General features: G+C 47.0%; 9 protein-coding genes across 9 annotated transcripts; 6 read left to right on the top strand and 3 right to left on the bottom strand.

The window, feature by feature from the left end:
- Nucleotides 1-299: 299 nt before the first annotated feature.
- Nucleotides 300-2,403, top strand: T069G_00013 (fungal zn(2)-Cys(6) binuclear cluster domain-containing protein; the record flags this gene model as incomplete). The annotated part of the gene is made up of 5 exons (XM_056167223.1): nt 300-461; nt 516-886; nt 942-1,918; nt 1,976-2,116; nt 2,168-2,403. The coding sequence occupies 5 exons, from the start codon at nt 300-302 to the stop codon at nt 2,401-2,403; spliced, it is 1,887 nt and encodes a 628-aa protein (XP_056032539.1).
- A 312-nt stretch (nt 2,404-2,715) lies between these two features.
- Nucleotides 2,716-3,688, bottom strand: T069G_00012 (3-hydroxyacyl-CoA dehydrogenase, NAD binding domain-containing protein; the record flags this gene model as incomplete). Its single annotated transcript, XM_056167222.1, has 3 exons — nt 2,716-2,888; nt 2,938-3,570; nt 3,619-3,688. The coding sequence occupies 3 exons, from the start codon at nt 3,686-3,688 to the stop codon at nt 2,716-2,718; spliced, it is 876 nt and encodes a 291-aa protein (XP_056032538.1).
- A 1,865-nt stretch (nt 3,689-5,553) lies between these two features.
- T069G_00011 (fungal specific transcription factor domain-containing protein) lies at nt 5,554-7,624 on the top strand (the record flags this gene model as incomplete). The annotated part of the gene is made up of 4 exons (XM_056167221.1): nt 5,554-5,585; nt 5,653-6,594; nt 6,665-6,911; nt 6,977-7,624. The coding sequence occupies 4 exons, from the start codon at nt 5,554-5,556 to the stop codon at nt 7,622-7,624; spliced, it is 1,869 nt and encodes a 622-aa protein (XP_056032537.1).
- A 96-nt stretch (nt 7,625-7,720) lies between these two features.
- On the bottom strand, nt 7,721-9,764 carry T069G_00010 (major facilitator superfamily domain-containing protein; the record flags this gene model as incomplete). Its single annotated transcript, XM_056167220.1, has 8 exons — nt 7,721-8,019; nt 8,077-8,249; nt 8,305-8,372; nt 8,432-8,826; nt 8,903-9,067; nt 9,128-9,176; nt 9,235-9,377; nt 9,452-9,764. The coding sequence occupies 8 exons, from the start codon at nt 9,762-9,764 to the stop codon at nt 7,721-7,723; spliced, it is 1,605 nt and encodes a 534-aa protein (XP_056032536.1).
- A 475-nt stretch (nt 9,765-10,239) lies between these two features.
- Nucleotides 10,240-13,895, top strand: T069G_00009 (metal-independent alpha-mannosidase; the record flags this gene model as incomplete). Its single annotated transcript, XM_056167219.1, has 7 exons — nt 10,240-10,377; nt 10,545-11,305; nt 11,359-12,299; nt 13,103-13,183; nt 13,249-13,386; nt 13,471-13,634; nt 13,701-13,895. The coding sequence occupies 7 exons, from the start codon at nt 10,240-10,242 to the stop codon at nt 13,893-13,895; spliced, it is 2,418 nt and encodes an 805-aa protein (XP_056032535.1).
- Nucleotides 13,896-14,404: 509 nt separating this feature from the next.
- T069G_00008 (uncharacterized protein) lies at nt 14,405-16,432 on the top strand (the record flags this gene model as incomplete). Its single annotated transcript, XM_056167218.1, has 2 exons — nt 14,405-14,677; nt 14,738-16,432. The coding sequence occupies 2 exons, from the start codon at nt 14,405-14,407 to the stop codon at nt 16,430-16,432; spliced, it is 1,968 nt and encodes a 655-aa protein (XP_056032534.1).
- Nucleotides 16,433-17,523: 1,091 nt separating this feature from the next.
- On the top strand, nt 17,524-19,007 carry T069G_00007 (uncharacterized protein; the record flags this gene model as incomplete). The annotated part of the gene is made up of 3 exons (XM_056167217.1): nt 17,524-18,013; nt 18,062-18,412; nt 18,502-19,007. The coding sequence occupies 3 exons, from the start codon at nt 17,524-17,526 to the stop codon at nt 19,005-19,007; spliced, it is 1,347 nt and encodes a 448-aa protein (XP_056032533.1).
- A 2,569-nt stretch (nt 19,008-21,576) lies between these two features.
- T069G_00006 (glycosyl hydrolase family 26 domain-containing protein) lies at nt 21,577-22,667 on the bottom strand (the record flags this gene model as incomplete). Its single annotated transcript, XM_056167216.1, has 3 exons — nt 21,577-22,053; nt 22,126-22,523; nt 22,592-22,667. The coding sequence occupies 3 exons, from the start codon at nt 22,665-22,667 to the stop codon at nt 21,577-21,579; spliced, it is 951 nt and encodes a 316-aa protein (XP_056032532.1).
- A 991-nt stretch (nt 22,668-23,658) lies between these two features.
- Nucleotides 23,659-24,745, top strand: T069G_00005 (glycosyl hydrolase family 26 domain-containing protein; the record flags this gene model as incomplete). Its single annotated transcript, XM_056167215.1, has 2 exons — nt 23,659-23,728; nt 23,841-24,745. The coding sequence occupies 2 exons, from the start codon at nt 23,659-23,661 to the stop codon at nt 24,743-24,745; spliced, it is 975 nt and encodes a 324-aa protein (XP_056032531.1).
- Nucleotides 24,746-24,960: the final 215 nt, after the last annotated feature.

Genomic DNA, 24,960 nt, shown 5'->3' with positions numbered 1-24,960 from the left:
TGACACATTTCCGTTTCTTACTCCATGCCGTAGCGCCCCATATCCCCAACCTTTTTCTGTAGCTAGCGTTTACCCCGCATTTTGAGCGCCGAAGGTCTGGGGTAGTAAATGAACGGAGATATGGATCTGGCAAGGTTTTCTAGAGTTTCCATCTTTTTGTTTAAGGACAAGTAATCCCAGATGGCACACTCAGATGTTTGTTGGATCTCATTACTATCTATCGGATCCGATCCTTGAGTGACGCGTTGTGACTGCAAGTATCGGGTTTCCAGGCGCCCGCTTCAACCCATTGCCAGACCATGAGAGACCGCATTGTTACACGCCGTACCCAATTTTCTAGTTGTGACGAGTGCCGCAGATCACGCGTCGCATGCGATGCACAGAACCGTCGCAGCGTTGCTGGCATACCGTCCGCTCCCTGTACACGCTGCTTGAATCGGAATCGAGCCTGCACATTCAAAGTTAGACCCAAGAACAAGTTTCTGAGATTCGACGAACCTAATCATCACATACAGTGGATCCAAGATGCCAAAGAGGGATCATCTACTAGACATACAGCTACTACGCCCTCAAAATCGCAAGGTCGATATAGACGAACGTCCCATATTCTCATCGATCAAGTATCAGCAGAGGAACCAATTAATGCTTCTTCCCCGGAGGCTGCTCCTATCAACAACCATGAGTTCTGGCAGAATCGATTCAGGCCTACGCCAAACTCACGACTTGAGTCATCAGAGCAGGCCTTGTCGGACCTTGTATCACCCCCCTCTGACGCTGAGCCGCATCCACTAAGCAACTCCCACTCTGAATGGCTTCACACTCTATACAGACAAAATTTCGAGGTCGTTTTTGGGTCTTGGATGGGCCGGTATTGCTGCCCTTTCTTGTAAGTCCAGGACCCAACCGTGCCTCTTTCGTGCATTGTTAACTCACTGTGTTAGATTTGGACAAGATGACCTCGCCGAAAGGTACATCAGCATATCAGATTTGTGTCGTCATCTCGACAGATATATGGCCGATACTTCTAAAGGCAACCAAAGCTCGGGCCAGGAACAGTGGATTCAAAACGACGAGAAACGAGACGTTTTGATAGAACAATCGTTGCGCAATACGATTGCCGCATTCGCCGCAAGGTGGTTACCAATCACCTCTTCAGATGACTTGGGAGGCATCGATACCCTGCACCAAATCCAGACTATGTGGCGGCAAGCTCGAAGAGACATGCTGAGAATTATCAATCGCCTCTCGTATAGATCGATGCTGTCCCTTTTTCTCTTTGCTTTGACTCCAATTCCGATGGGTATTTCGGAAGACGAGGAGATGGATGGTGTCTCTGGACAGGTTTGCATCCACGCGGCTTTGCAACAGGTCCAGTCTCTTCGAGCCCGGCAAAGGAATCTACAGTTCAGTGGCTCAAAAGTGTTTCCTTCATCGAGTTCGACAGCAATATGTGCCACTCCAGAAGCCGCCGACACTTCTGGCTTTATCAATGCAGAAAATATTGCGTACTGGGCGGCAATCACATTCGACACCTCAGCATCCCTCACCCTCAATTGCAGACCACTTCTTTCATCAGGGCTCTTCGGGTTTGAGTCCGAATTTACATGGAAACTGGTTCGAACTTGCTTGAATGTGTTTAATGAATCTTCAAAGAGTTGGCGCCTGGGCAGTGCTGAGATGACAGATGAAAGGGCCAACGAGATTATCGCAGCCGCCGCCTGCTGGAAGCTGTTGACTTGGAAATTGGCTGCTAATTTTAAAGAAGCCCTTCGGGATGGTCACGACGAGCATGAGGTTCGAAAGGCTCTTTCCTACGTTAGAAATTCCGTCAAGGAGTTTGATACTACATTCCGTCCGTTTCTGGACGAATGCTATAAGCGCATGCAGTTCTTTGGTCAACAAACAAAGCTTCGTTGGTGTAAGTATGCTCTGACTAGTCATAACACTTCCTTTTGGCTAATATCGGCGTAACCAGTCTCACTGATGCTTCATTATTCTCTAAGCATATTGATGGTGCTGGATACAATAGAAGTCGTAGATCGGTACGACTTGCTTGTTGACCTTAAAGATGCTAGCATTGAAGCAGAAAACACCGTTATGAATGCACTGGCGTTTGGCCTTCATAATACCATTACCTTGAGACGAATCATTGATTCTCCTTTACCAGGTATGCCTGGGCGGAGCGGAATGACTCGTAGTATAACATTTACTGTTCCCCTCATCGCCATCGATCCTTATCCGCATCATGTGGTGGCGTGTGTGCAACTCATGCGCAAAGCCATTGACCGAGACTACATGGATAAGAAAATCACACAGGAGTCGTATGGTAGCTTAAGTTCAACTTTGGAATCCGCGTTAAAACATCTCCCCCAGAGTTCAAAATCAGTCCAAGCAGCTCGATAGAAGCTTTCATCAGCAGCGTCAGATGCTAAGATGTAAAAAAATACTCAAATTCTGTACAAAATCTACAAAGCCAATAGAACAGCCATAAGATCAAAGACCAGGTGTATCATAATTATTAATACAATGAACAAATGAACCCAAAACAATAGCCTAGTTTCAATCTCAGAGATTTGCATCTGAAATCGTATATGACGTGATTCACTCAATGAATTCTTTTGTACCTGACCGGCCTATCCCAGTAGTGCATGAAAGATGGCACTGTGCCTCTCCTTGGGAGACAATGGTTTGCGTCTCGGGTACCAAGGCCGAATACTAAGAGATACTCTTGGGTTGGGGTGGATACAGGCCACCGTGAGGAGATTTTGCGCCGAGTCTACCCTTGTCAAGATATTCGCGACGCAAGAAGTCTACAGTATAAGTTGGAGAAAGCTGACGTTCCTTAATGTAGTGATCTTCGATAAGGGCGACAGTGTCCAAACCAACGGCTTTTCACATGTCAGTGAAAATAGTCAACACAACGGAGAATATACTGACCGTCCATAAATTTACAGGGTCCTCCCCAGCTTCTCGTCAATTCTATAAAGAGAGCGTCTATTTCCTCAGGGGTTGACACTCCTTCGGCGAGAATGGAGAGCGTCTCCCTTTTTATTGCCGCCCAGAGCCTGTTGAAAATGAATCCTGTGCATTCTTTTCTTGCAAAAAAAGGTTTAGTACCGACTTCTCTCTGTCTATCCATTAGAAAAGGAAAGATGTCTGGATTTGTGTAACCATCCGTCATCAGCTCCACGACCATGTTCTCGGGAGGCATGTAGTAATGCGTGTTCAGGACTCGCGATTTAGTTGTGTCTTTGACCTTTCCAAGCATCTCAGAAGACTTGTACGATGATGAATTGCTGGCTAAAATAGCATCCTTAGGAGCATGGGTTTCGAGCTCCGAGAAAGTGTCTATTTTGATCTGAAGTTTCTCAGGGACTGCCTCAATGACAAGCCATGCGGTTTGGACGGCCATTTCAAGATCTCGGAATATTCTGACGGTTCCAGCGGCTGTATTTCCAGCGGCTGGGTACTTTGCCACATTCTCCTTGATGTAGTTGAGACAAGACTCATGTTGGCTTTGATCTGGCTCCCGAATTTGGACATCATATCCAGCAGATGCCCAAGTACAAGCTGTAATATTAGCTTAAAGTATATCTCAAGTCTCGCAGTGCTACAAACCAATGCGTCTCCCCAATACTCCTCCTCCTAGGACAGCAACTGGCCGGTCAGAATAATTCTCTGGTAACATATTCGCTGGTGCGATACGAAGGCACACAATGGCAAGAGATATCAGCTGTAGGTAGTAGATACAAGGAAGGAATCGATAATTTGAAGATAGAAGAGAAATTCCAGAAAGCAGCAGATAATATATACATATAGGCTTGGACCGGGACTGAGACGAATCCGGTGGTCTCCCGCGAGTTGCAAGCAGGGACATTCAAATCGGGACCGTATCTACGCAACCCCAAGGAGGCATGGGGACTGTGGGCCACCCCTAGCGTAGCAATGATGGTCAGGTACATATCTTGGCCTCTTTTGGTACTGGCCAGGAGGAGTTTTTTGGGTTGTGGGGAAAGCGTGGCAAACCTGAAGCAATAAGTTCTTATGCTATGGAAATTAAGCGCTTACCATGATTCTAGACTTTGCCAAGCACCGTAGAAAACTTTCAAGCCGATGCAGTTCTCAAAATATGTATATTTAGGGGCAGCCATCAATCACAATGATTTGATATGGAACAACAATTATGGAACAGCGATTATACTTCGAAAAAAAATATGGGGGACTCGGCAACTAGGACGAGGTTTTGTGAAGACCACAGTTAGGCCTTGTGTGTCCTGTGACTCTTGTTGCTATAAGCGATCGGAACCGATTTGAAACGGCACCGACGCCCGCCAGTCTAGCAGGGATAGTCGGATCCGATACGTGACCCTAACGGAAATGGTCAGGCCGCAGCCCAGACCAAAGCCCGCAGGATTGTGGAAGAACTCACCAGGCGCACTGCCAAAATACTCTTGCAACGTAATCGTGCTATCTACGCGCGCCACGGGGGTTTCTGGTCATTGCTTGGCACTTGTAACATGGAATTTTTTCGTGTTACAAGGCGCTATAAATTATTTCTGGCCTCTATGATGGTAATAGAGCAAGCAAAAGGCTTGTGGGGCCCATGACAAGAGAACTCAACAATGACCAGAAAATGCTTTAGCGCGCGATGGTAAATATAATAACTTATTATATTCGCCTTCAGGAGCGAGGCGCATAGTTGTACTTGCGAAGCACTTTGCGTCTAGGTATTGAGATTCCGAGATAAAATGGGAACACATGGGTTAGCAATAGATAGGATTTCCAAGGGACAAATTATAGTTCTGGTTATAGGTTAGGCGATGGATAAGACGGGGGATAATTGTGTATTGCCATAGCTACTCAATTAAGTAGGAAGTTCTGAACAGATTCAGTCTGAACGTTATATCTACAATTAACTATCCAAGTTTCATAATTAAGTGTTATATAAAGGTGTTATTTCTGGAGTGATTTATAGCGACAGTCGCCGTTTGCCGCATTGAGAGAATGCGCAGCCTTGTATTAAGTGCTTGTTGATTAGGTAGTGGCCGGTCCGTCTTTTAGTTCTGAAGGGATTCCCTGTTATGTACAATTGACACGAGATGCCGAGTCGTAGAGATTGGGATTAGTAAGCTGCTCCGGAAATCTTGCAAGTTCTAGTACCTTAAACGGCCATGCATGCTATTTTACACTTGTAGGTTCACGGCACGCTCAATAGAGCAAATGCACCTCGCCAGCTATTCTGCACTACCAACCGCTATTCCATGAGGGTAGCTGAGCGGCGTCTTCCCAAGACATGTGGCCCGTGGAGCCAGAGAGGGACCCGAACAGTGCGCGTCGAGCTGTCCACCGTCGTCGTGAGCGGACTTCACCAAGCAGTCGCAAACGAGTCCGCACTGCGTAGGTGCTATCAGATACTTCAATGCCCCCAGGCTGCTTTTGCTTCTATAGATTGTTATCAAAGAAGACCATTGAGAGAGTTTGACGCTAACAAGCCTCTTGCTCTAGCTGCAATAGCTGCAGCCTTCGACGGATAAAATGCTCAGGTGAGCAACCATGTTCCCAATGTCATCGAGCAACAAGGCATTGTGAATACCCTTTGGATTTCGACAAGGTATCCGTTTCTCGCTCAGAGTTGGACGCCCTCAAGGCTAGATGCGAAGAACTGGAGAGGCGCAATGCGCCGGCAGCTCCAGCGTCCGCATTGGCTACATCACCATCCTCCAAGATTGCCTCTACCTTAGAGACGAGTAATACCGGTACGGCATTCGGCAGTAGCGCCACCACTGAGGACTTTGCTCCCCCTGAGGGGCGGCTGCTTCATGACCCAGATGGGACCGCGCGTTACCTTGGGCCGTCGTCTGGTGCGCACTTTCTCAATCGAGTCAAGGAGTTCATGGCAACGATACAGCCTCTTGTCGGCGCCCAACAAGGCTATCCTCCTCATTCGGGACAAGCATTTCTCACGAGCGTTGGGCGTTACCAAACGTTTGACTCGAGGACGCTGCAACTTCTGCCTGTTGACCCGCTGCAACTACCGAGCCAGACGGAGATGACCCTCATGGTCACCGAATTTCGGTTTTTCACTCAGGATGGCAATGGGGATTTCCCTAGCGGTGGCATTTTCTACTGGGGCAATCTATCATTTGCAAACCAGTTTCCTTATGATGCGGCAGCTCTGCGGACATCAGGTCAACTCGCGCTTTTGCACATGATTCTGGCTGTTGCAGCTCGCCTGGGGTCTGCGGCGAACTGGAAAGATGAAGATTGTAGCGAGCGCTTTTTCTCCAGAGCACAGCAGATGCTCGGTAACCCCCTTGATATCACTTCTCACACCTCGCGCGACACTTCTGTCATGCTTCTTATGGCATTCTATTTGATTGAAGCCAATCGTCGTGATGCGGCTTATATCATGATTAGCGTTGCCCTTCATCTCGCCATAATGGATGGCGCCCATTGCAGCTACGGTCAGGGTGAAGACCTCAAACGCACGTTCTGGACCTTATATGTGCTTGATTGTTGGCTATCATCTGTGCTCGGACGCCCGCCTAGTATCTCAGACACTGCAATTCATTTAACGTTGCCGCAGGAATCGCCGTGAGTCCATACAAATGATCATTGACCATCCAGTATGTTCACCAGCTTGTTCGCTGACTTTACGGTTCAGTGGATTTCCAAGTCCAGTTGGCCTTCGTGCGCACATCGACCTTGCCAAGATCTCGCGTTACATCGTGTGTAACGTGTACCGAATAGCACCATCCGATCAGTCGTCAACCACGTCTCTACAGCATGTCGAGCATGCTCTTTCGCTACTACAGCAGTGGCTGGTATCTCTACCTCCACCGCTGCAGATTAATGGCCAACGATTGACCAAAGATAGAGCTTGTCTCGTGCTACATCTCATGTATTACCAAGTAAGCATCTTTGCAGCTAGTTCTGGACATCGTGGCACAATTTAACCCGTATTCTACTTCCCCAGGACATAATCCTCACAACAAGACCGATATTCTTCGCAGCTACCAAGAAAATTCTCGCCGACAGGTTTCTGTCGCAAAAGACTCACAAAGACAGAGCGGAAAACTATCAGGGGGATTTATACAAGGCTTGCGTAGGCCACTGCCTCGACGCCGCCCGCGAAAATATTCGGCTTGGACGGCTCATTCGCGACGCCAGTCCCAGGCAGAGGCTCACTCATCAAGAAGCGCACGCAGTATTCAACGCAGCTCTAATCATATTGATGCAGCAGCTTGCCTCTCCCCAATCAGATTCAGCGGAGACCGATGATGTCGCGTTCGCAATTGAAGTATTCCAGCAAGAGGCGAGATTAGGAAACAACTTTGGCCTGGATTGTCTCACCGTTCTACAAGATCTGAGCTTTATTGCCCACGCGCTGCCACAGACTCAAATCTCTGTAGCGGAAGAGCAAACCATATCCGCTGTCACATATACGGCCAGCAATGAAGCGAATATTCAGGCGGAATCTGCCATTCCTGCTCCAGATATCGACCTCCTTGAAGGTTCATGCGATGGTCAGGCTGGAGTAGAGTTAAATGGTGCATTGTTCAAGGAGCTACAGACGTGGCTTGAGAATGACTATTTGCAGATATACAACGATTTCAGACTTTGAGTAACAAACTGGAAGCACTCTTTGTAATTATATACCGTAATAATTCCTCCATGTACAATTAATCTAAGAGACAAATAGGAGTCCGCTGCAGTGGTATCACAATCCATAAATGAAGGTGTACTTGCGGTCGCCATATCGAATGTGATCTGTTCTTTCACGCTCCAATTCCTCCGAGGTCATTTGGGCCATCTTGCCTTTCTTGTATCGATTCGCAGCTGCAAGAGCAAATCGGTAACCTGTATAGCCTAAAAGGGCAACGATGGCAATGCCGAGAGTAATATAGAACGATGTTGTGTAAGAAGGGCCAAACTTGGCACCAAAAATCTGCGCACCGATGATACCGGCGAGATTGCCAAATCCGTTCGCACCGAGGATCAGCGTACGTTTTCCCGGTTCTGGATTTGGACCTGTTAGTTGCTGCATGATACATTGCCAGCTTTGGAGAAACCTACCAGGTGTGTTCCCGCTTAGCCATGCCACAGTCAAAGGAGCGGACACGTAACATCCAAAAAGCAAAATGCAGAGACCAGCATATTTGCCTCCGCTCGCCTTGACAGTGACAGTGAGAATCAGCCCGATGATTCCAATAGCAATGCTTGCTACGATATGCCACCCACGTTCGTGTCTGCGTTATTGTTAGGAGAAATGATAAGAAGCAATGCTGCTTAGAAATGACTTGCCGATGATCTGAACTCAAAGCGAAGATGTATAAGCCAACGGCGCCGCAGACGTAGGGCGGCACTGTCATCTGTGTAAACGCTGTTAACTACAATGCTGGAAAACAATGTGAGCCTTTGGCCTGCTTACAAGGTTTGCGTGGATACTTTCGAACCCCAAACCCTGTAGGACAAGAGGTAGGAATATGCTAAACGCTTGCGTGGGGACACTGGCACAAATGTTGAAGAAGATTACGCCGTAAAATTTCCAGTCCTTCACGGCCTCGATAGCATCGCGTCTTGAGAGTCTGTCTTTCTCCATGCCATCTTTGCCATATTCATGCTGAACAAATAGTGCAGTATCGTGTCGCATGCGTTCTGCAGCAAATTCGCGTTCTTCTTGCTTGAGAAACCATGCGGAACCTGGACCTTTGGGAAGTAAAAACCATGCTAAGATTGCAACAGAACATGTAAGACTGCCCTCAATGACAAATAGATACTGCCAATTGAGCAATTTACCACTTTTTAGATGAAACACACCAAACGCTAATTAAATGTGTAAGTCGAATTATGTCCAGCTATAATGGAATGATGGCTCTGTAAGGTTTGGGACAAAACTTACAGATGGCGCCAGAGAATGCTCCAGCAATCGCATATTGGCCATAGAAAATGGCCACTCTTACTGCCAAGTCGAATCGTCCGTAGAAGAAAGACAGGTAAGAGACACACGTCGGGTAAAATCCTGCTTCAAAAAGCCCAATCACAAGACGAATCGCAATCAACGAGCCTTTGCGGAACTAGTTAGCTCCAATGTTCAACTTATACGAGTTTCCGAATTAAACATTACCTCGTCCTTTAATAAATGCTTGCCCGATGGTTAAGGCCCCCCAAGAGAACTAAAACGCATGTGTTAGCGGGCCGGTTCTGAATGGAAGTACGAGGTGGTATACGAACCGCCAAAAACGGGATCCAGTTCTGAGGTCCTACCCATCTACCCATGGCAGCGGAGGGGGGCTGAAAGAGAACAAATGTAATAAAGAAGAGCGACACAGCTAAATTGAGATCTGCTGGTTCAGCTCCAATAGCCTTTGTAAACCCTGCGCGAATCGCATCAGTGATATCGATTCATTAACAGATTGAGTATTGGCAGTAATATAAATCAGAAGCATACCTTGGGTTTCAGCATTACCGATATTGCCCTTATCAAGACCGTTGAATAGGTATACCAGGGACAACAAAGGCAACATGGCAAAGTCCATTTTGCGATTAACTCGACGACTAAGCTCCGCCTCTTCGGGCGATGAAGGCACAAAGCCAATCGGGCCAGACTCTGATGCTGCAACTCGACTCTCGTCAAACTGAGGACTCTTGCTGAACATCATGGAATGGCCTTTCCCGGAGGCTTCTTCCAAGGTGACTGAAGGTGACTCGTACCCTGGCTTCTCTGAGCCGAACTTGGGGACAAGATGAGCCATGCTGGCCATGACGAAGTCGATGATTGAAGAGTAGTCGCTCGTCCACTTTCCAGAAGCACGATTCGATACTCCGCATTTTATATTTCTCCAAGCTGTCATACAGATATGTCTGGGGGGAAAATCTGGGGAAGTTTGGAAAAGTGCTTGTATACCAGGGTAGCGACCCGAGACTCATGCCGAGTCAGGCCATGCTGTGGATTTATTACACCCCGCCTATCACGGCTGCAAGACTCAAATGTTCATGAAATTGATCCAATAGTGTGTTGAGTGTGGAGAAATTTTAGGATGGAAATGGGTCCGGGTGCTGTCCCGGTGGCGACGCCATGGCGCGACCCGGGTCAATACCCGATACCAGCGGTTGAGGCTTCTGAACTGGTAAGCTCCCGTGTAGCTTTTGACCCTTAAATGGGATTAATACCAGTATATTCGTAAATCTCCCTACTCGAGAGTACTCTGGCCATTTTGTTTACTTTTCTCAGCCAACATGGGTTCATTATCGTCCACGCAGGAACGGGATTACTCTACTCCAGAGGTCTTTGATCCAAAGCATGGCAAGAACGCGAATAAAACAATAGATATTGGTCAAAATGGAATGACTCTATCAGCCAATATCTATGGACGTGTGAGCTGCAGTACTCAGATTTGGATTTGATCGCGCATATTAACAGACCATAGGCTCTTCAGCTTAGTACGTACCATCCCCATCACGGCATCATAGTCGCTGCCTCTTATGAGCAGTTTGATGGTGGAAGATACTATGATCCATTATACGTACGCGACTATCGAAAGCGTATGCTGCATATGGTCAATGAAGAAAACGAAGGTTTTGGCTTATGTATTGGCAACATTGGCTCGAGAACTACAGTGGACTTGACTGAAATGAACACAGCCCACCTTGGTTTCGACACAAGAGTTGGTGCCGCGGTGCGTTATGACGTGAGTGTTGATGAGAAAGGACGACTTAATCAGAGAGCCCGTATTGTCAACAATACCAGTCAAGAGATTCAGGTTGGATATCAGGTCAATCTTCAAGTTAGTGTCCATCGAGCCTCGTACGGACAACTTACTGAAGGGGGCCCGATACCGTTACCGGAATGTGAGAATGCTCTCGAAGTCAATAGCCAGGGAGGTTCATTTATTATAAGGAATAAATTTATTGGAGCGCATCTGAGCGGCCAATTATACCTAGATGGCGTTCCTGCACCACTTGTGGGCCTGACAAATAAAACCCAGCCGGGTTTGTTAACAGGTGTGTCTACAGCAGATCAGTCTGTCTCTATCAAGCCATACTCAGAAGTCACTGTCGGCCTGATTCTGCGTTTGGCACCCAGATTGGACGAGAACAACAGCTTCCTAGAACACCTTTGTGTCAATTCAAAGACTCCGGGAAATGGATTAGCGTGGAAGAGGCCAGAAACTGTTGAAACATATATTGTGCGGCGCAATGTTGACTACATTCTCGGCAACTGCGCGATTCCTGTCTCTGAATCAGAAGTCGCCCTCATTACTGACCATGTAGCGCTGCCTCTAGGTTGGAACCGAGACAACTAGTAAGTACTTGGAAACTCCTGCTTCAGCATGCTAGGGCTAACATCACCTACAGCTGGCAGTGGCGCCTGTTGCTATTGACCCGGCGGAACTTGAGGTCTTTAGTTACACCAGCCGCGTACAATCATTACAAGCGACTTCTCGATCAAACAATCAAGGGACACTTAGATTGGGTGTTTTTCAAGGCTGAGAGACCCCATAAGTTCTGGCACAGGTCATACATTATAACAGGCAAACCGAAAGATGGGCCCGTGTACCAGCTCGATCAGCAGTGTTACCCTATGCTAGAGCTTTGCGACTACTTCTCAGAGTATCCCAATGAAAAGAAATTTGTGGAGGAGATTCTTTCCTCTCAAGTCATCACGGAAATTCTCGACCACATTACCTCAAGGCAAGACTTGGCTACAGGATTGTTCCCTACAGATGAGACCCCAGGCGACGATGAAGTTATATATCCGTTCCACTTTTCTAGCCACGTTTTACTCTGGTACACTCTTTGCCAACTGGCTAAATTAATTCGCTCGTTGCCAGCGACTTTAAGAGATCCTGGGGAAAGATTGCAATCGCTTGCAGATGAAGTTCACACGCAAACGATGCAACACTTCCTAATCGCCGACCCCGATTCTGGACATGTGAAAATAGCCTACTTGGTAGATGGTCATGGCAAGCACACCTTCTATCATGACGGAAATGATATCCCAACTGCCTTTGCTGCCAATTGGGGATTCTTCTCCAACAGGAAGGATTTGGAGGCGTGGTACAATACAATGAACTACGCCCTATCGGAGGAGAACAGTCTAGGGTATAGCTCAGGAGGGTCTTTTGCAGGACTTGGAAGTGTCCATTCACAAGGCCCTTGGCCGCTTGGATACTTTCAAGAGATGTTGTACGCAGACGTCAAAGGTAATGAAGGGGCAAAAGCAGGTGCTCTACAGCGAATTATCGGTGCCATGCAATGGGACGGAACTTTTGGAGAAGCGGTAGATGTGAAGACAGGTAACACCACAAGCAAAGCCTGGTTTAGCTGGCCAGGCTCCATGATAGCAGCAGCTATTATAGCCGATTCAGAGAGAAATTAGGCAAACTTGGTACGACCAGACATTTTGTGGCAAAATTAGTGGACAACGCCAGGTTAGGGCCAGGTCAGGTATATGAAAGAGTCTCCTATCAAACAAAATAAAGAACTTCAAGACATCTCTATGCATATCTATATTCCAAATGTTATTAATGGTAATACACTAAAAGATGTTATGCTCTATAGTACATAATATATCTGCAACGCCTTCTTTGGTGATCAAGACCTCTCAATATCAGATCAATTGTATGCCAATTCCTACATAACACTTTCCCGGAGGTTTCCTCTATGATTCTAATCTTTTGTCTGGTTTAGCGGGACAATATAATGGAACGTGACAAGCAGTCAGTGAGAATAGAGGATTCGGAATAAGCCCTTGTTGCTCACTAAGCAATCCGCTTAGTATTTATGCAACTTCGTAACATTTTGCCGCTTACATCTTATTGAACTGCTTAGAAGACTCATCAAATTCAAATTAATGGAATATTCAGACACTTAGATAAGCTGCTTATGTGACCTTTGGATTCACAGTATGGTACAAGAATTGTAGCGTCCGTACACTACGCTGAATATGGCGGTATATATACTAGTCGCATGTTCCAAAAAGAGCCTGCGAAACTAGAGACATGTGCTAGACTATAATTGAATCGAACCTTATTATACCGCATAATGAAGTCTTCTTTTGCTATTTAATTGACTCCCTGGAGCATCTCTGCCGTAATAGGCCAAGAGATACTCTCAGATCCCGGGACACTTGGCCCGGCACTCGAAACCATCCACCTCTTTTATGAGCAGTGGCCAACAGGTCAGTTTTCTTGTAACATATAGGAACACCCACCTGGTTTTAATATTAATGTGCTTGGTAACTAGGTTTCACCGTCTCCTCCAGCGGCCACATATTCGTCAATTACCCTCCAGTGTTTCCAAACAGTATCAACTTTACAGTCGGGGAAATTGTCAATGGAACAGAAGTTCCATATCCGAATCTCGAAATAAATACTCCTCCTGGTGGCCGTCTCAATTACTCCACAAATCCACCTACAAGCTCAAACAGTGAAGATCATCTCATAGGTGTAATATCTGTAATAACAGATACCGAGGATAGGCTGTGGATTTTGGATTCCGGTAGAGTCGCATCAGCCGGAGGCTTAGCTGAGACTGCTTATGGCGGACCAAAGTTGATTGGAATGCACTTGACAAATAATGCCATGTTCAAGAAAATTCTTTTTGACCAGACTGCTGTACCTGCTGATGGAGTAAGATATATATATACCCTGCAGTTCAAAACACGTTATCTTTCCTGCTAGATGCTGACTTAATAGTATCTCAATGATGTCCGTATTGATCTTAATCCAGCTCTGACGCCATCAGGTCAAGGCGTAGCCTATCTTTCCGACAACAGTCCAGAGGGCCGCACTGCGATTGTGGTGGTTGATATTGGCTCTGGTGCTGCTTCGCGCAAATTGGTGGGCGACCCTTCCATCTCGTCACGTCCAGGATTTGTGCCGTTTATATGAGATCAGTAGTGGAAAGGCAGTATGTCTTAGTGTGTCGCTCATTCTGGAATATTCTCTAGGATGGGACAGGACTGGCCGGTCCCCTTTTACCTCCCCCTTCCGGCTGAGGAAGCTGCGTCGCCCAAAATTGTAGTCCGGCTCTAATGTTCGGCAGCAGGATTCCAGTAGCATTAAACTGTAGGAGGTGTGATTGCCCAGAGAGAGGCAGGGTTCAGCGCATAAGCGTCGATGCAAATGCTCGCCTATATTATCCTTATTTGGCCAAGGGGGGTCTTCACCAGCTATGAGACCAGGAGGTCTAAACGCTGAGCAAGAACATCCTCCCTACCCTCACTGACGTCAGTCATCTAGTTTGCGGTATGAAGTTGCTAATAAAATGCGATAGCGCCCTTCAAATAGATATCAGAGAGTCATTTTTACCGTTTCTTACTCTAAATTTTCACAACTATCGCCGGTCCAGTCACCCACTGGCACTCTCGACCAGAAAAACCACCCTTGGAACCAATACCATGGAAGACCCACAATATTTAGTTTCCAATCTTAGTGATGCGGATAGAGGCGGCCATACAGCGGAAGCCGAAAGACTAACCACCCTTGATACGGACCAAGATCTCAAAACTTTGCGGGCTAGCCATAATAATTCTCTCGACCTATTTGTCGATCTGCTTCTACTATCCTGTTCAATAGCATTTATCGTCTTTGCCGGAATCCTGGGTCACCTTAATGGCCAACCGGTAGGAAGCATAAGAGGTTGGAATAACGTCCAAAATCTTTATAACAAGGTCAGAGCACAATGACTAGACACCTTATCGTCAGTTGCTAGCTGACATTCTCTTTTGCAGCTCTCTACAGTCTTTCCCATTCTTTTCGGCTTTATTGTTGCTAAAGCTATACGTAAGACGGCGACATGGAGGTTAGAGAAGGGTACAACTCTGGGCACTGTAGAGCTACTGATGGGCAGCCTAGAAATCGGCCGCAGCATTTCAGCAATATACAATCTTAGATTGCTCAATATCGCAGGTCTCGGTCTCCTTGTAATCTGGAGTTTATCGCCCCTCGGGAGTCAGGCTCTGCTGTATATCATCAGGGTGGAACAAACCCCTATATTCTCGGCATTTACCGTCCCATATATGGATACCGTTATGCTCAGCTCGCCTTTTGATCCGGAGAACTCAAATCTCTATGGGTCAGCATTCGAAACCAATACCAGTGACTTTACATTCAGGTTACCCAGCCTAAACGCACTCTACAACGGGAATCTCCTTCAACCTGCATCGCTGCTGAATGCAAGTATGGACTCGTGGGGCAATGTCAAGATCCCTGACTATGCAAGTGCGGCCACAGCGAATGGGACTAACAGCAGTGGCTGGATTAACTTCCAACCCACCGATGACATTCCATATTCTTCGCTGATCGGCCTTCCTGTGATCCTCCCCTCTTCGGCTGGTGCCGGCAATACCACTTTTGCCTTGGAGTCGTCATATTTCTCGCTCTCTTGCGAGAATCTCTCAGTGGTCGCAGACACGAACGAGTTCATCAACTGTACCGCCATTGAAAGTCAAAACATATTCTCTAATGACACTTTCTACGGGTTGTCTAACAGGTCGACATGGTCACTGTGCCTCGACGGCTTCTACGACCCGAGAATTTGGGACGTGCGAGGTCATGTCTCGGCTTTTGGGAACGACAGCAATTTCGTGTACCCTGCGAGGACGCTTCTCTTCCAATCTTCGCAGCTAAGCATTGATTATGCCATAGGACTATGTTCCATCACAACAGAATATCTTGAGTCTGCCGTTTTATGCGTCGGCGCTCCTTCCAACAATTGTAGCGTAACCGCAGTGCGGCTATCGACGCAGCCACACCCCGCCCCCAATCTCACCGATCTTTCGTTCTCGCAGGCGTTCAGTGAATTTAGCCTCAGCATCACTGAATCAGACATTACGTCGCCCTCTCCTCCGGAAAATGGTGTCAGTTTGAGTGAGCTTTTCATCACAAACCCCATTAGTGTCGGCCTGCCAGGACCCGCTGGAGCTGCCTGGAATGGGTTGACTGCGTCCTTGTTTGGCTTGCGTTTGCAGCAATTACTTAATACATATTGGATCGGCAGCTTCGGCGTGGAAGGTATTATTGACAAGCTTGCATTTTATCCGCCGGCAAACCGCCTTAACACGACCGCGACAAACGTGGTCTGGCAAGACACATATGTGGTTCACTGGCAGTGGTTAACATTGCTAGTTATCGGGAGCCTGTTGATGTTCGCAGCTGCGCTGATCAGTCTTTATCTGTCGTGGGAGACTCATGCACCTGAGGTATTAGGTTATGTGTCGACGCTAATAATCAACTCGCCGTATGTCCGAGATGGTAGAGAGGTTGGCAGCACGATGAGTGGCGAAGACCGAGCTCGAAAATTTGCCAAGCTGCCACTCAAGATCTGCGATGTCCAGCCCCACGCAGATATTGGCTACATAGCCATTGCCCAAGATGATGGCTCAACCGAGCGTCGAGTGTTAGACCTTGATCGACTTTATCGATAATTATTACTTCCGTCGGGATACTCCTTAATAATTGGATTCCAGGCTGAAAATGGATCCCCATCAAACGGTATGCAGTTTTCCTAGTTCCCCCCATTCTGCCCATTCTGTGGATTGATTAGTATCAGTACTGCATTTTTAACAATACTCAGCTGCGCAACGTCAAGCAGGAAGTTCACGATTGGGGAACTACTAACCAGCCAGAGAGCTGTGCGGAAGTTGGCATTACTGACCCAGAAGATAAGGGAAGTGGCGGGGTATAGTAGTGATAACAATGCATCTGTAAGGTACGATGTACCAAAATTAACAAATACCAATGCCAAGCAAGGTCAAACGCTACCAAAGTCCTATTCTTACTTTAGAGAGGGTAACATGCAACCATTCGCTATAGGAACCCAGTTTGTTATGAAGATACAATTTTATTCAGCTATAAAATAATATTATATATAATAAATAAATATAGCATTTGCTTCAAGAAAGTCAATGCATGCTTGTGAGAATATAGTCTAATATATTCTTGTAATACTTGCCCGGTAGGTTTATTATTGCGGTCGCAAGGGTCGGGTCGTGATGATTATACACTCTCCTCTTTCTCAGCGCCCCTGTTCCGGCGACTACGGATCCAGGTAGCGGCAAAGTATACCAGAGACAGCAGTATGCCCAAGCTTAATCAACTGAGTTTCAACATGGAAGTTAGCGGAATCGACCATATAAATAACTATGGGAGTAGCATAGTTTATATTTAATATAAGGTATATAAAAATAATAACCTTTCTAGTTATTCTCCAGTATATCTTGTTACGGCCTAGTCTTGATGTAGTTGCCGCTAGCTATCACAGGTCCTGCTAAAAATGAACGATTGGCGGCTGAGTCATGTTAACGTTCTCCTCATCGCACCTCAGGCTACATAAAGTAGCAAAAACTTGTCCCCAAGGTTCGTGTGTACACTGACATCTTCATTATCCATATTTTTTTTATCGTTGTGGAAGAGTCAGTCACTTCGCATTGCCAAACGCAACACACCAGTTGAAAGCTTCGACGTGACGAGTCTTCCCAACGACAACTGCGAGGACAGCCTAATCCCCAGCGCGACTATGAGCGGAGCCTATTCCAATGACTCTGACTTGAAGCACATATCCGATGAGCCAATTGAAGAGAGCCAGGAATGCTTCAAGGCTGATGTCACTCCAAATCTAGAGAATCTACCAGCCGAGCTGAGAACTCAACTCCTCCTGAGCATGCCAGATCTGCCAACCCTGCGCGCGCTCATCCATGCTTCTCCCACAATGCACACCCAGTATAGATACGATCGCGATCATGTGCTATGGACTTGTCTGGAGCGCGAACTAAGTGGCTTCCTCATCGACGCCTACGCCAATATGATGTCTCGAGTGTGCGAGCTAGGATCCCCGCGCACTGACGAGAAGATCACTAGTTTTCTTGACACCTACTGGGGCTGGCTCTCAGGCGCAAGTCCGCTCCCGGATCTACAGTCAATTGACTCTGGTTATATACATTGGATGGCGGCGTACCACATATCCGTTGCTTGTCCTTTAGCTCGAATGTATAGCAGTTGGGCTCTCGGCAACATCAAAGAAACAATTTCATCGTCAGTCGCCCGAAATGGAACAGAAACGCTACCAATAGCACAAGATAGTAGGGGCGTCAACTTGAGCAGAAGCGAGGAAATCCGCATTTTCCGGGCTCTCTATCGGTATGAGACCTACCACCACCTCTTTGGCAGGAACAAGGGCAGGCGCCACGGCGGATTCCGCCATCATGAAATCAATGAGATTTTCTTTTCTCAGTTCGCACCATGGGAGGCTGAGGCAGTCGGTTGCGTCGATATATTTATCAGACAGAAGTATAAAGACATTTTCAGCGACGTGAAGGATAACCTGCATCCTCAGAATGCGAGATTCCGTCTCGAGAATGGAACCTTCAACCCTGAAGGATCTTTTAATCTTGAAGGGGAGTATGATGGTAAGCAAGAGTTTTGGCCTGCAATTCCGATAAATATACAAAGTGCTATGCTATAATCAACATTAAAGTGCTAAGCTGCCTGCCTACAGATTACATGGACGGCACCGTATCACGCGGCCTAAAGATGGCAGTGCGACTTCTAAACATCGAGGATCACGAAAAGCTTGTTTCCAAGATGCAGCGGTGCCTTACACATGACCAAAATTTGGATGCACCAGTGAGAACAGCTATCGGGTTAGCAGCGCAAAGTGACAGGCGCGAGATGTCAACCAGCTTCCCTAACAAAAGAGACGAAGCTGAGCAAAGGCAGGACCCGATCCGATTTACAGGAGACACGGTACCCCCTAACGGCCCGCCCTTAGCTTGGGTTCTCCTATGGGGTGGAAAGTATGCAAATATCTACGGAGAATATGTACCAGAGTCGCTCAGGCGATGGGGCTACGTTATATGGGACAAAATTCGCTGGGATAGCATGGAGGCAAAAGAGCTTATTGCGAGACAATGGGAAATGGAACCAGAGCTGGTTGAGGAGATTAAGATAGACATCGGTTGGAGTCCTCTGGAAAGCGGAAGTGTAACTATAGAGCATAAGTAATACCTGAGTACTGCGATAGGATATTAAAAAAATATATATACAGTGCTATAAATTATTTCACAGTTACCCATTGGGTGACGTAGATGGGCCAAATCTGTTTATACTGTGGCAATGATCCTGTGGGGTTGGATAATCACAACGGGACTTCATTCGCAACAGGAGGGCGAGGGGAAGCTGAAACAGTTTCAAATTGTCAAACGTAAGATATATAACCACGATGTCATTACTAAACAAGGGAACAACTCCACGGTCGCGAACCCTAACTACATAAGGCCTCTTCGGGAGCAGGCTAACTCTATATTAAACGGCTATGTTTTAGAGGCTAAAAGCCAAATAAACCAAACTCTATAAATCTCTATCAAAGAATTCAATTAGGCAGCTGCTAACTACTTAAAAATAGGGCGCAGTCTCAGCATGTGCAGTATACCTACTGGGTAGAATTCCAGCGCCAATGCTCCAAACAGCGGGAATAAAAAAAAAATCAAAGTAAAGCCGATAAAGCCAGGGAATATATTGCCTCTGTAAGCGTCCGTATAAATGGAGAAACTATGGCGGCTGCGTCAAGTGACAACCCACTATATTCGGTTTAATTCTAGGGAGATCCACTGACAAATTTTGCAAAGTAGAGCAGTATTACACCGCTACTTATTACTTTGGAATCGTATTTTAAAATAGGCCCCCTTACGAAGTATATAATAAGCAATATAATATAGTGGAGTAGCAAGACAATATTACGTTCTGTTATACCATAGCGTCAGCAGGACAAAATATTAGGCCAATAATTACATTTGTAGCAGTTACGGTAACAGAACTAACTGCTTATAAGGGAAAGTACTATTGCAATAGACTGGGTCACAATAGAGAAGCTAAACATAAGTGACCCATGTACCCTTTTTATGTACAATGCATGGCTTATCTTTTATAGTAAAAAACACGAGCTGTGTAATATACAGCTTGACTTTAATGACTGCGTATGGCTTACCCCCCACAGTAAAGGACACGAGCTATGTAATATACAGCTTGACTTTGATAATTGCGTATAGTTTACCTTTTATAGTAAAAAGCACGAGCTGTGTAATATACAGCTTGACTGTAATAACTGCGTATAGTTTACCTTTTATAGTAAAAAACACGAGCTGTATAATATACAGCTTGACTTTAATGAATGCGTTGCAGTATACAATCTAGAAGGGATCGGCGGTAGCAACCTTCCTACTTTGTTACACTATAACTTATATTCCGGACAGTAGAGACAGATACGCTTCGCTTAGTGCAGTATGTTTTTCCTATATAAAGGGGGGGAGGATTGTGATCCTTAAAGTCAAGCAACACAAGGCAATATCACCAGAAAGCCACTACCAAACAGTCTAAACAGTACGTCAAGTTTAAGAAGTGTTTATAGCAATCCGCTGATTCAGTACAGGTACGCTTCTTTAGCTACGCAAAATCGCTCTCTATATCAAATCACCATGTTCGGCCTTCTCTTTCTATCGGCAGCGGTGATCTATCCTCAGCTTGCACTCGGACAGTTCGAGGTGGTACAATATGAAAGTGGCGATGCTGGATTGGGCCTGGGGGGGGCGTCAGACGGCTCTGGCGGGGGTGTGATGTGGAGGGAAAACTCGAACGAGAATTGGAACTTTGTCCCGATGGCCAACTACCCTAGCGCCTGCAGTGCACCCTGTGGATCGAAAGACATCAGTTATGCTCTTGGAAACACTGGATACACGGCGAGAATCTGTGACGACCCATGGTCCTGTATTCCAGGGAACCATTTCAACTGTCAGATTAGACTCTCTGGGCCTGGATTTGATGACGGTTGGATCTCGTTCTCGGGTACTACCGATAGTTCAGAATTTGGCTTAGGATATGAATTAACATCTTACTGCGGAGGGGCAGTGGCATTCTAATACTTAGGAGGAAGAATGCTTTATGCAATGTATTTAGAGGGTTTTCTCCACCGCCAAATAGGTTTTATTTACACTTACCTAGATAATTGAGTGGTTTTTCCTTTAATGTTTGATTTGTCCTGTAGTTTTGTTTATTTGATTATAGTACTTTTCAATAGTATTATAATTTCTATTCATTTTATTATATTAATATAAAAATATATCGTCCGATAGACTTTGCCCCAAGACCTCCAAGTCCTTTTCATACTCCTCGCTTTCCAGTGCTAGGAATAACATGGAATGGCTAATATAAAAGCAGTCAATCCTAAATTTGACTCTGTTAGAAATAATCAGTTAATATTAAGGCGGGTTTGTCTTATAGTGTTTGATTTGCTCCTTGGCCGAGATGGGGGCTGATTGGATGCGCGGCATCGCCCACCAGCACGCCGCGTTTCGAGTACCATTGCCCTGGATTGAGCTCTTCTTAACCAAAGAGACTGCATTTGATGATCCTCTCTGATGGGTTCACCATTTGCAGAACCGCAGGATCCCAACCCCTCAACGCAGAACTGAGCTCTTCTTGCTGTCTTGGGATCTCATCAGGACGGCATAGGCGCTAGGTTTTGGACTATAAAAGTTAAGTTATGATACTATAGTATAACAAAACGTAACAAGCTGCTCTAGTAGTGGCCCAAGGCAAGGGCTCGCTTGGTTTCCTCCAAAACCCTTTTGCCAGCCATCACCAGGCGGAAGTCGTCTCCCTTGAGATACTCGAACCAGCTCATGGAGACATAGTTAGGGTACTCATGCCTGCTCTGGCCAACAAGCTGCGAGAGCCACCACTCCTTGTATGTGGCATTGGCCCCAGTCTCGCCAATAGCGAATGGCTTGTTCTTACCAGCCGAGTACCGATCGTAGAAGTTCTTGTACATGTACTCAAAGTCCTGATATTCCGCATTGGGATAGCAGTCAATGCCCACTAGATCAACGGTTTCATCGCCCGGATACCAGGGGTCTAGAACGTCTGCCGACCCATTTCCAATATTGTTTGGCGACCAGAACATCTGCACAAGAGGGTTATCGGCAACCGCTTCGGCCACGTTCTGCCACGCAACAACAAATTCGGCAGGAGTTCCATAGTATCGTGGCTCAGCAGCCTTTCATCACGAAAACGAGTTTGGCGGTTAGATAAATGTAATATAGAGCGAACGTGTAAAAGGTGTACTTACAGGATCAACGTACCAATTCATCTCATGGCCGAAGCGGAGCCAGACACGAACTCCTCGCTCTGTAAACTTCCTCATTACGTCGGCAACTTGGTAAGCGACATCTTTAGTGATGCCCACAAAACCTTGAGCCAGCACAGGCATGACCGATGGTACAAAGATGGCACCAGAGTTCACAACATCGTCAAACTCTTCCATGAGCTCGTAGCCGTTGTACTGCTGCGAGTCCAGGTGAGAATACATGCCATATGTGGCACCCTTTGCTCCCAACCTGGCATTGATCTCCGTCATGGTGTATCGCAACGAAGTGACGCCCTCTGAGGCATTCCCATTAGAAGGAAGCCAGCCGATGGCCACGCCATTGGTCTCAAGAAAAGTAGATGGCCATCCAAAGTTACGAACTGGTAATGGAAATGAAAGTTAGCAAAGTTCATGTTACGACATTTCCCTCAGAAAGTTCGTGGCATACTATGGTTTGAGGGACTGGCGGCATACGCCGTTCCCAGCACGAGGGCTTTGGCAAGCTGGTGGAGAGCGAACTTCATTGTATCAAACTATTAGATGGTCGCCAAAGATGAAACTCTAACGTTGCAGTGCATAGCCAATTCCCCAGAACAGAGGGAGGAATCGTTGAGATTTTATCTCAATTCCCTCACGAGGATCTTGTCTTCACGCATGTGCCGTGCTCCGCGTTCCAACTTGCAATAGTACGTATAGAGGTGAACTAGGTTCCTCATGCAGGAACCAAATAGGCATTTCTACGCTTGACCAAACTTATCGCCCGTCGTAAAGGCTAATCCGGCTAACAGCATCTCCCAATCGCTGCACATGGGATTTGCAAACTGCGTTTCACATAGCATTTTGGACTCAGCCCGGAAACTCCTGTCAAGCGTACAAAGCCCCCAGCAGATCTTACCAAAATCGGATGATGGACGGAGCCGACTTGGAGAGCCTGCTCATAAGCCGTACAACCGTTCTTCGGGATCTCAAAACGTAAAACATCCGCGAGCCATTAACCTCGCTTCAAGCACGGATGCAGGGGATCAACGGATTTGTCTTTTCCGTGACTCAATTGGGCGGAAACCGGGGTAGTGACGCGGAACTGCCGAGCAAATCCTACTCTGGAATAGGGGGAATACTACCCCACGACCACGTAGGGCGATTTCGCGGGGTAGTACGGGATACGAATAGGCGGATCTGCAAAAATTGGAAACATAATCGGACGTGAGTCGTATAGACTACCTAGTAAGCAGCAGGATGCAGGTGTCAAGACTAGTCTTGTGTTACACACCTTCCAGTTGACAGCATAGTATTACATGGATCACAACGTGGGAAGGGCCAAGTCTGCTTGGAGGGTTAGTGTCAAGCACTGTCGTTATGCGCGAAGCAGTTAAATAGCTTCAAGTTTTCATGTTCCCGAGTTTTCTTGAAAGGTTGGTCACACAATCCACAAGATTATCATCTACACTTGTTTGGAGTGTTCTACGCTCAGCCAAATATCCAATAATAAGAAATAGGACAAGTCTCTTCATCAAAATGAAGTTGATTTCTCTTGCACCATTTTTGGTCGGGCTCGCCTACGGGAATCCCGTCGTGTTGAAAAGAGGTAAGATAACACCCGAATTCCCTCGAGCGCTGAGCACGCATTCTTGAGTCTATAAATTAGCCTCTGGTCAAATTGACTTTCACCCATTCCTTGCTGACGTTCTTGTGTCTAGCGAATGGGCTCCCGACCAACTGCGTCTATGTCAACAACATTGCCTTTGGCGCACTTCCCAGTGATGGAGAGCCCGGCCAATCCCCGCAATACTCCATGGCTCAGCTGAACAGTGCCCTGGGTGCCAAGATCTGCGGCTACGGCTGGTACTCGCAGGTCTCCTCCAGCAACTACGACGGATCCCAATTGACGGCAGTCATGAGTGACGTTGTGAGCTCCGGTGCTGTGTTTCAGCCAGCCGTAATGCCTACTCTACCTCTGGGTGATTTCACGGCCTCCACGGCATCGCAGGTCGCTTCCGTTCTGGAGAAGTTCACTAGCCAAGGTGTAGAGGTCTGGCTGCGTTTCGGGCACGAGATGAACTACTACCTGTCTGTTGGCACTTACTCGGGCACGGCGGCTCAGTTTGTCAACGCTTGGAAACTCATGGCAGCGGCTGTGGCGGGCAACGACAAGATCAAGATGTGGTGGTCGCCCAACAACGTTGGAAACAACGTGGGCTCCGTTGCTCAGTACTGGCCTGGTGCGGAGTATGTAGACTTGGTTGGCGTAGACTGTTACCCTAGCGGTTCCATCTCATCGAGCACCTTTGGAAGCTGCTACCAATCCTTTTACAGCACCTATTCTGCCGCCTACAACATTCCATTCGCCATCGGGGAGACAGGCTACTGCGGCAGCAGCGGTGCTGATGACTGGCTGTCCGCCATCATGAACCCCCCAAGTGGTTATCCCAACTATATTGCTGCGTCCTGGTTTGAGTACTCCAAGGAATGCGACTTTCGTATCATCGAGAGCGGCAACCTGGCAGAGACACAGCAGATCCTTCTCCATGGCGCCACCAGCTCCGGTGGCGGTGGCAGCGGTACTGGCAGCGGCTACCCTGCCGACACTTGCACTTGGGGGTAATTTTTCCTTTTCCTTTTTGCAAAGACGGTATAGCTAACTCGATATTAGATGCGAGGGATGGAGCTGCAGCTCCTCCAGCCCCTGTCAGTCAGCCTACACTTGCAGCGGAGGCGTCTGCGGAAGCTGCAGCTGGGGTTGTGGCGGATGGGACTGCAGCGCCTCTCAGCCCTGTAACGCTGACTACACCTGCGTGAGCGGCGTCTGCCACCACTCTG

The sequence above is a fragment of the Trichoderma breve genome, chromosome 1 (assembly GCF_028502605.1).
Source record: "Trichoderma breve strain T069 chromosome 1, whole genome shotgun sequence".
In the NCBI taxonomy this organism is placed as follows: domain Eukaryota; kingdom Fungi; phylum Ascomycota; class Sordariomycetes; order Hypocreales; family Hypocreaceae; genus Trichoderma; species Trichoderma breve.
Note: the sequence above shows the minus strand (reverse complement) of the source record. Positions and strands in the feature narration are given on the sequence as shown.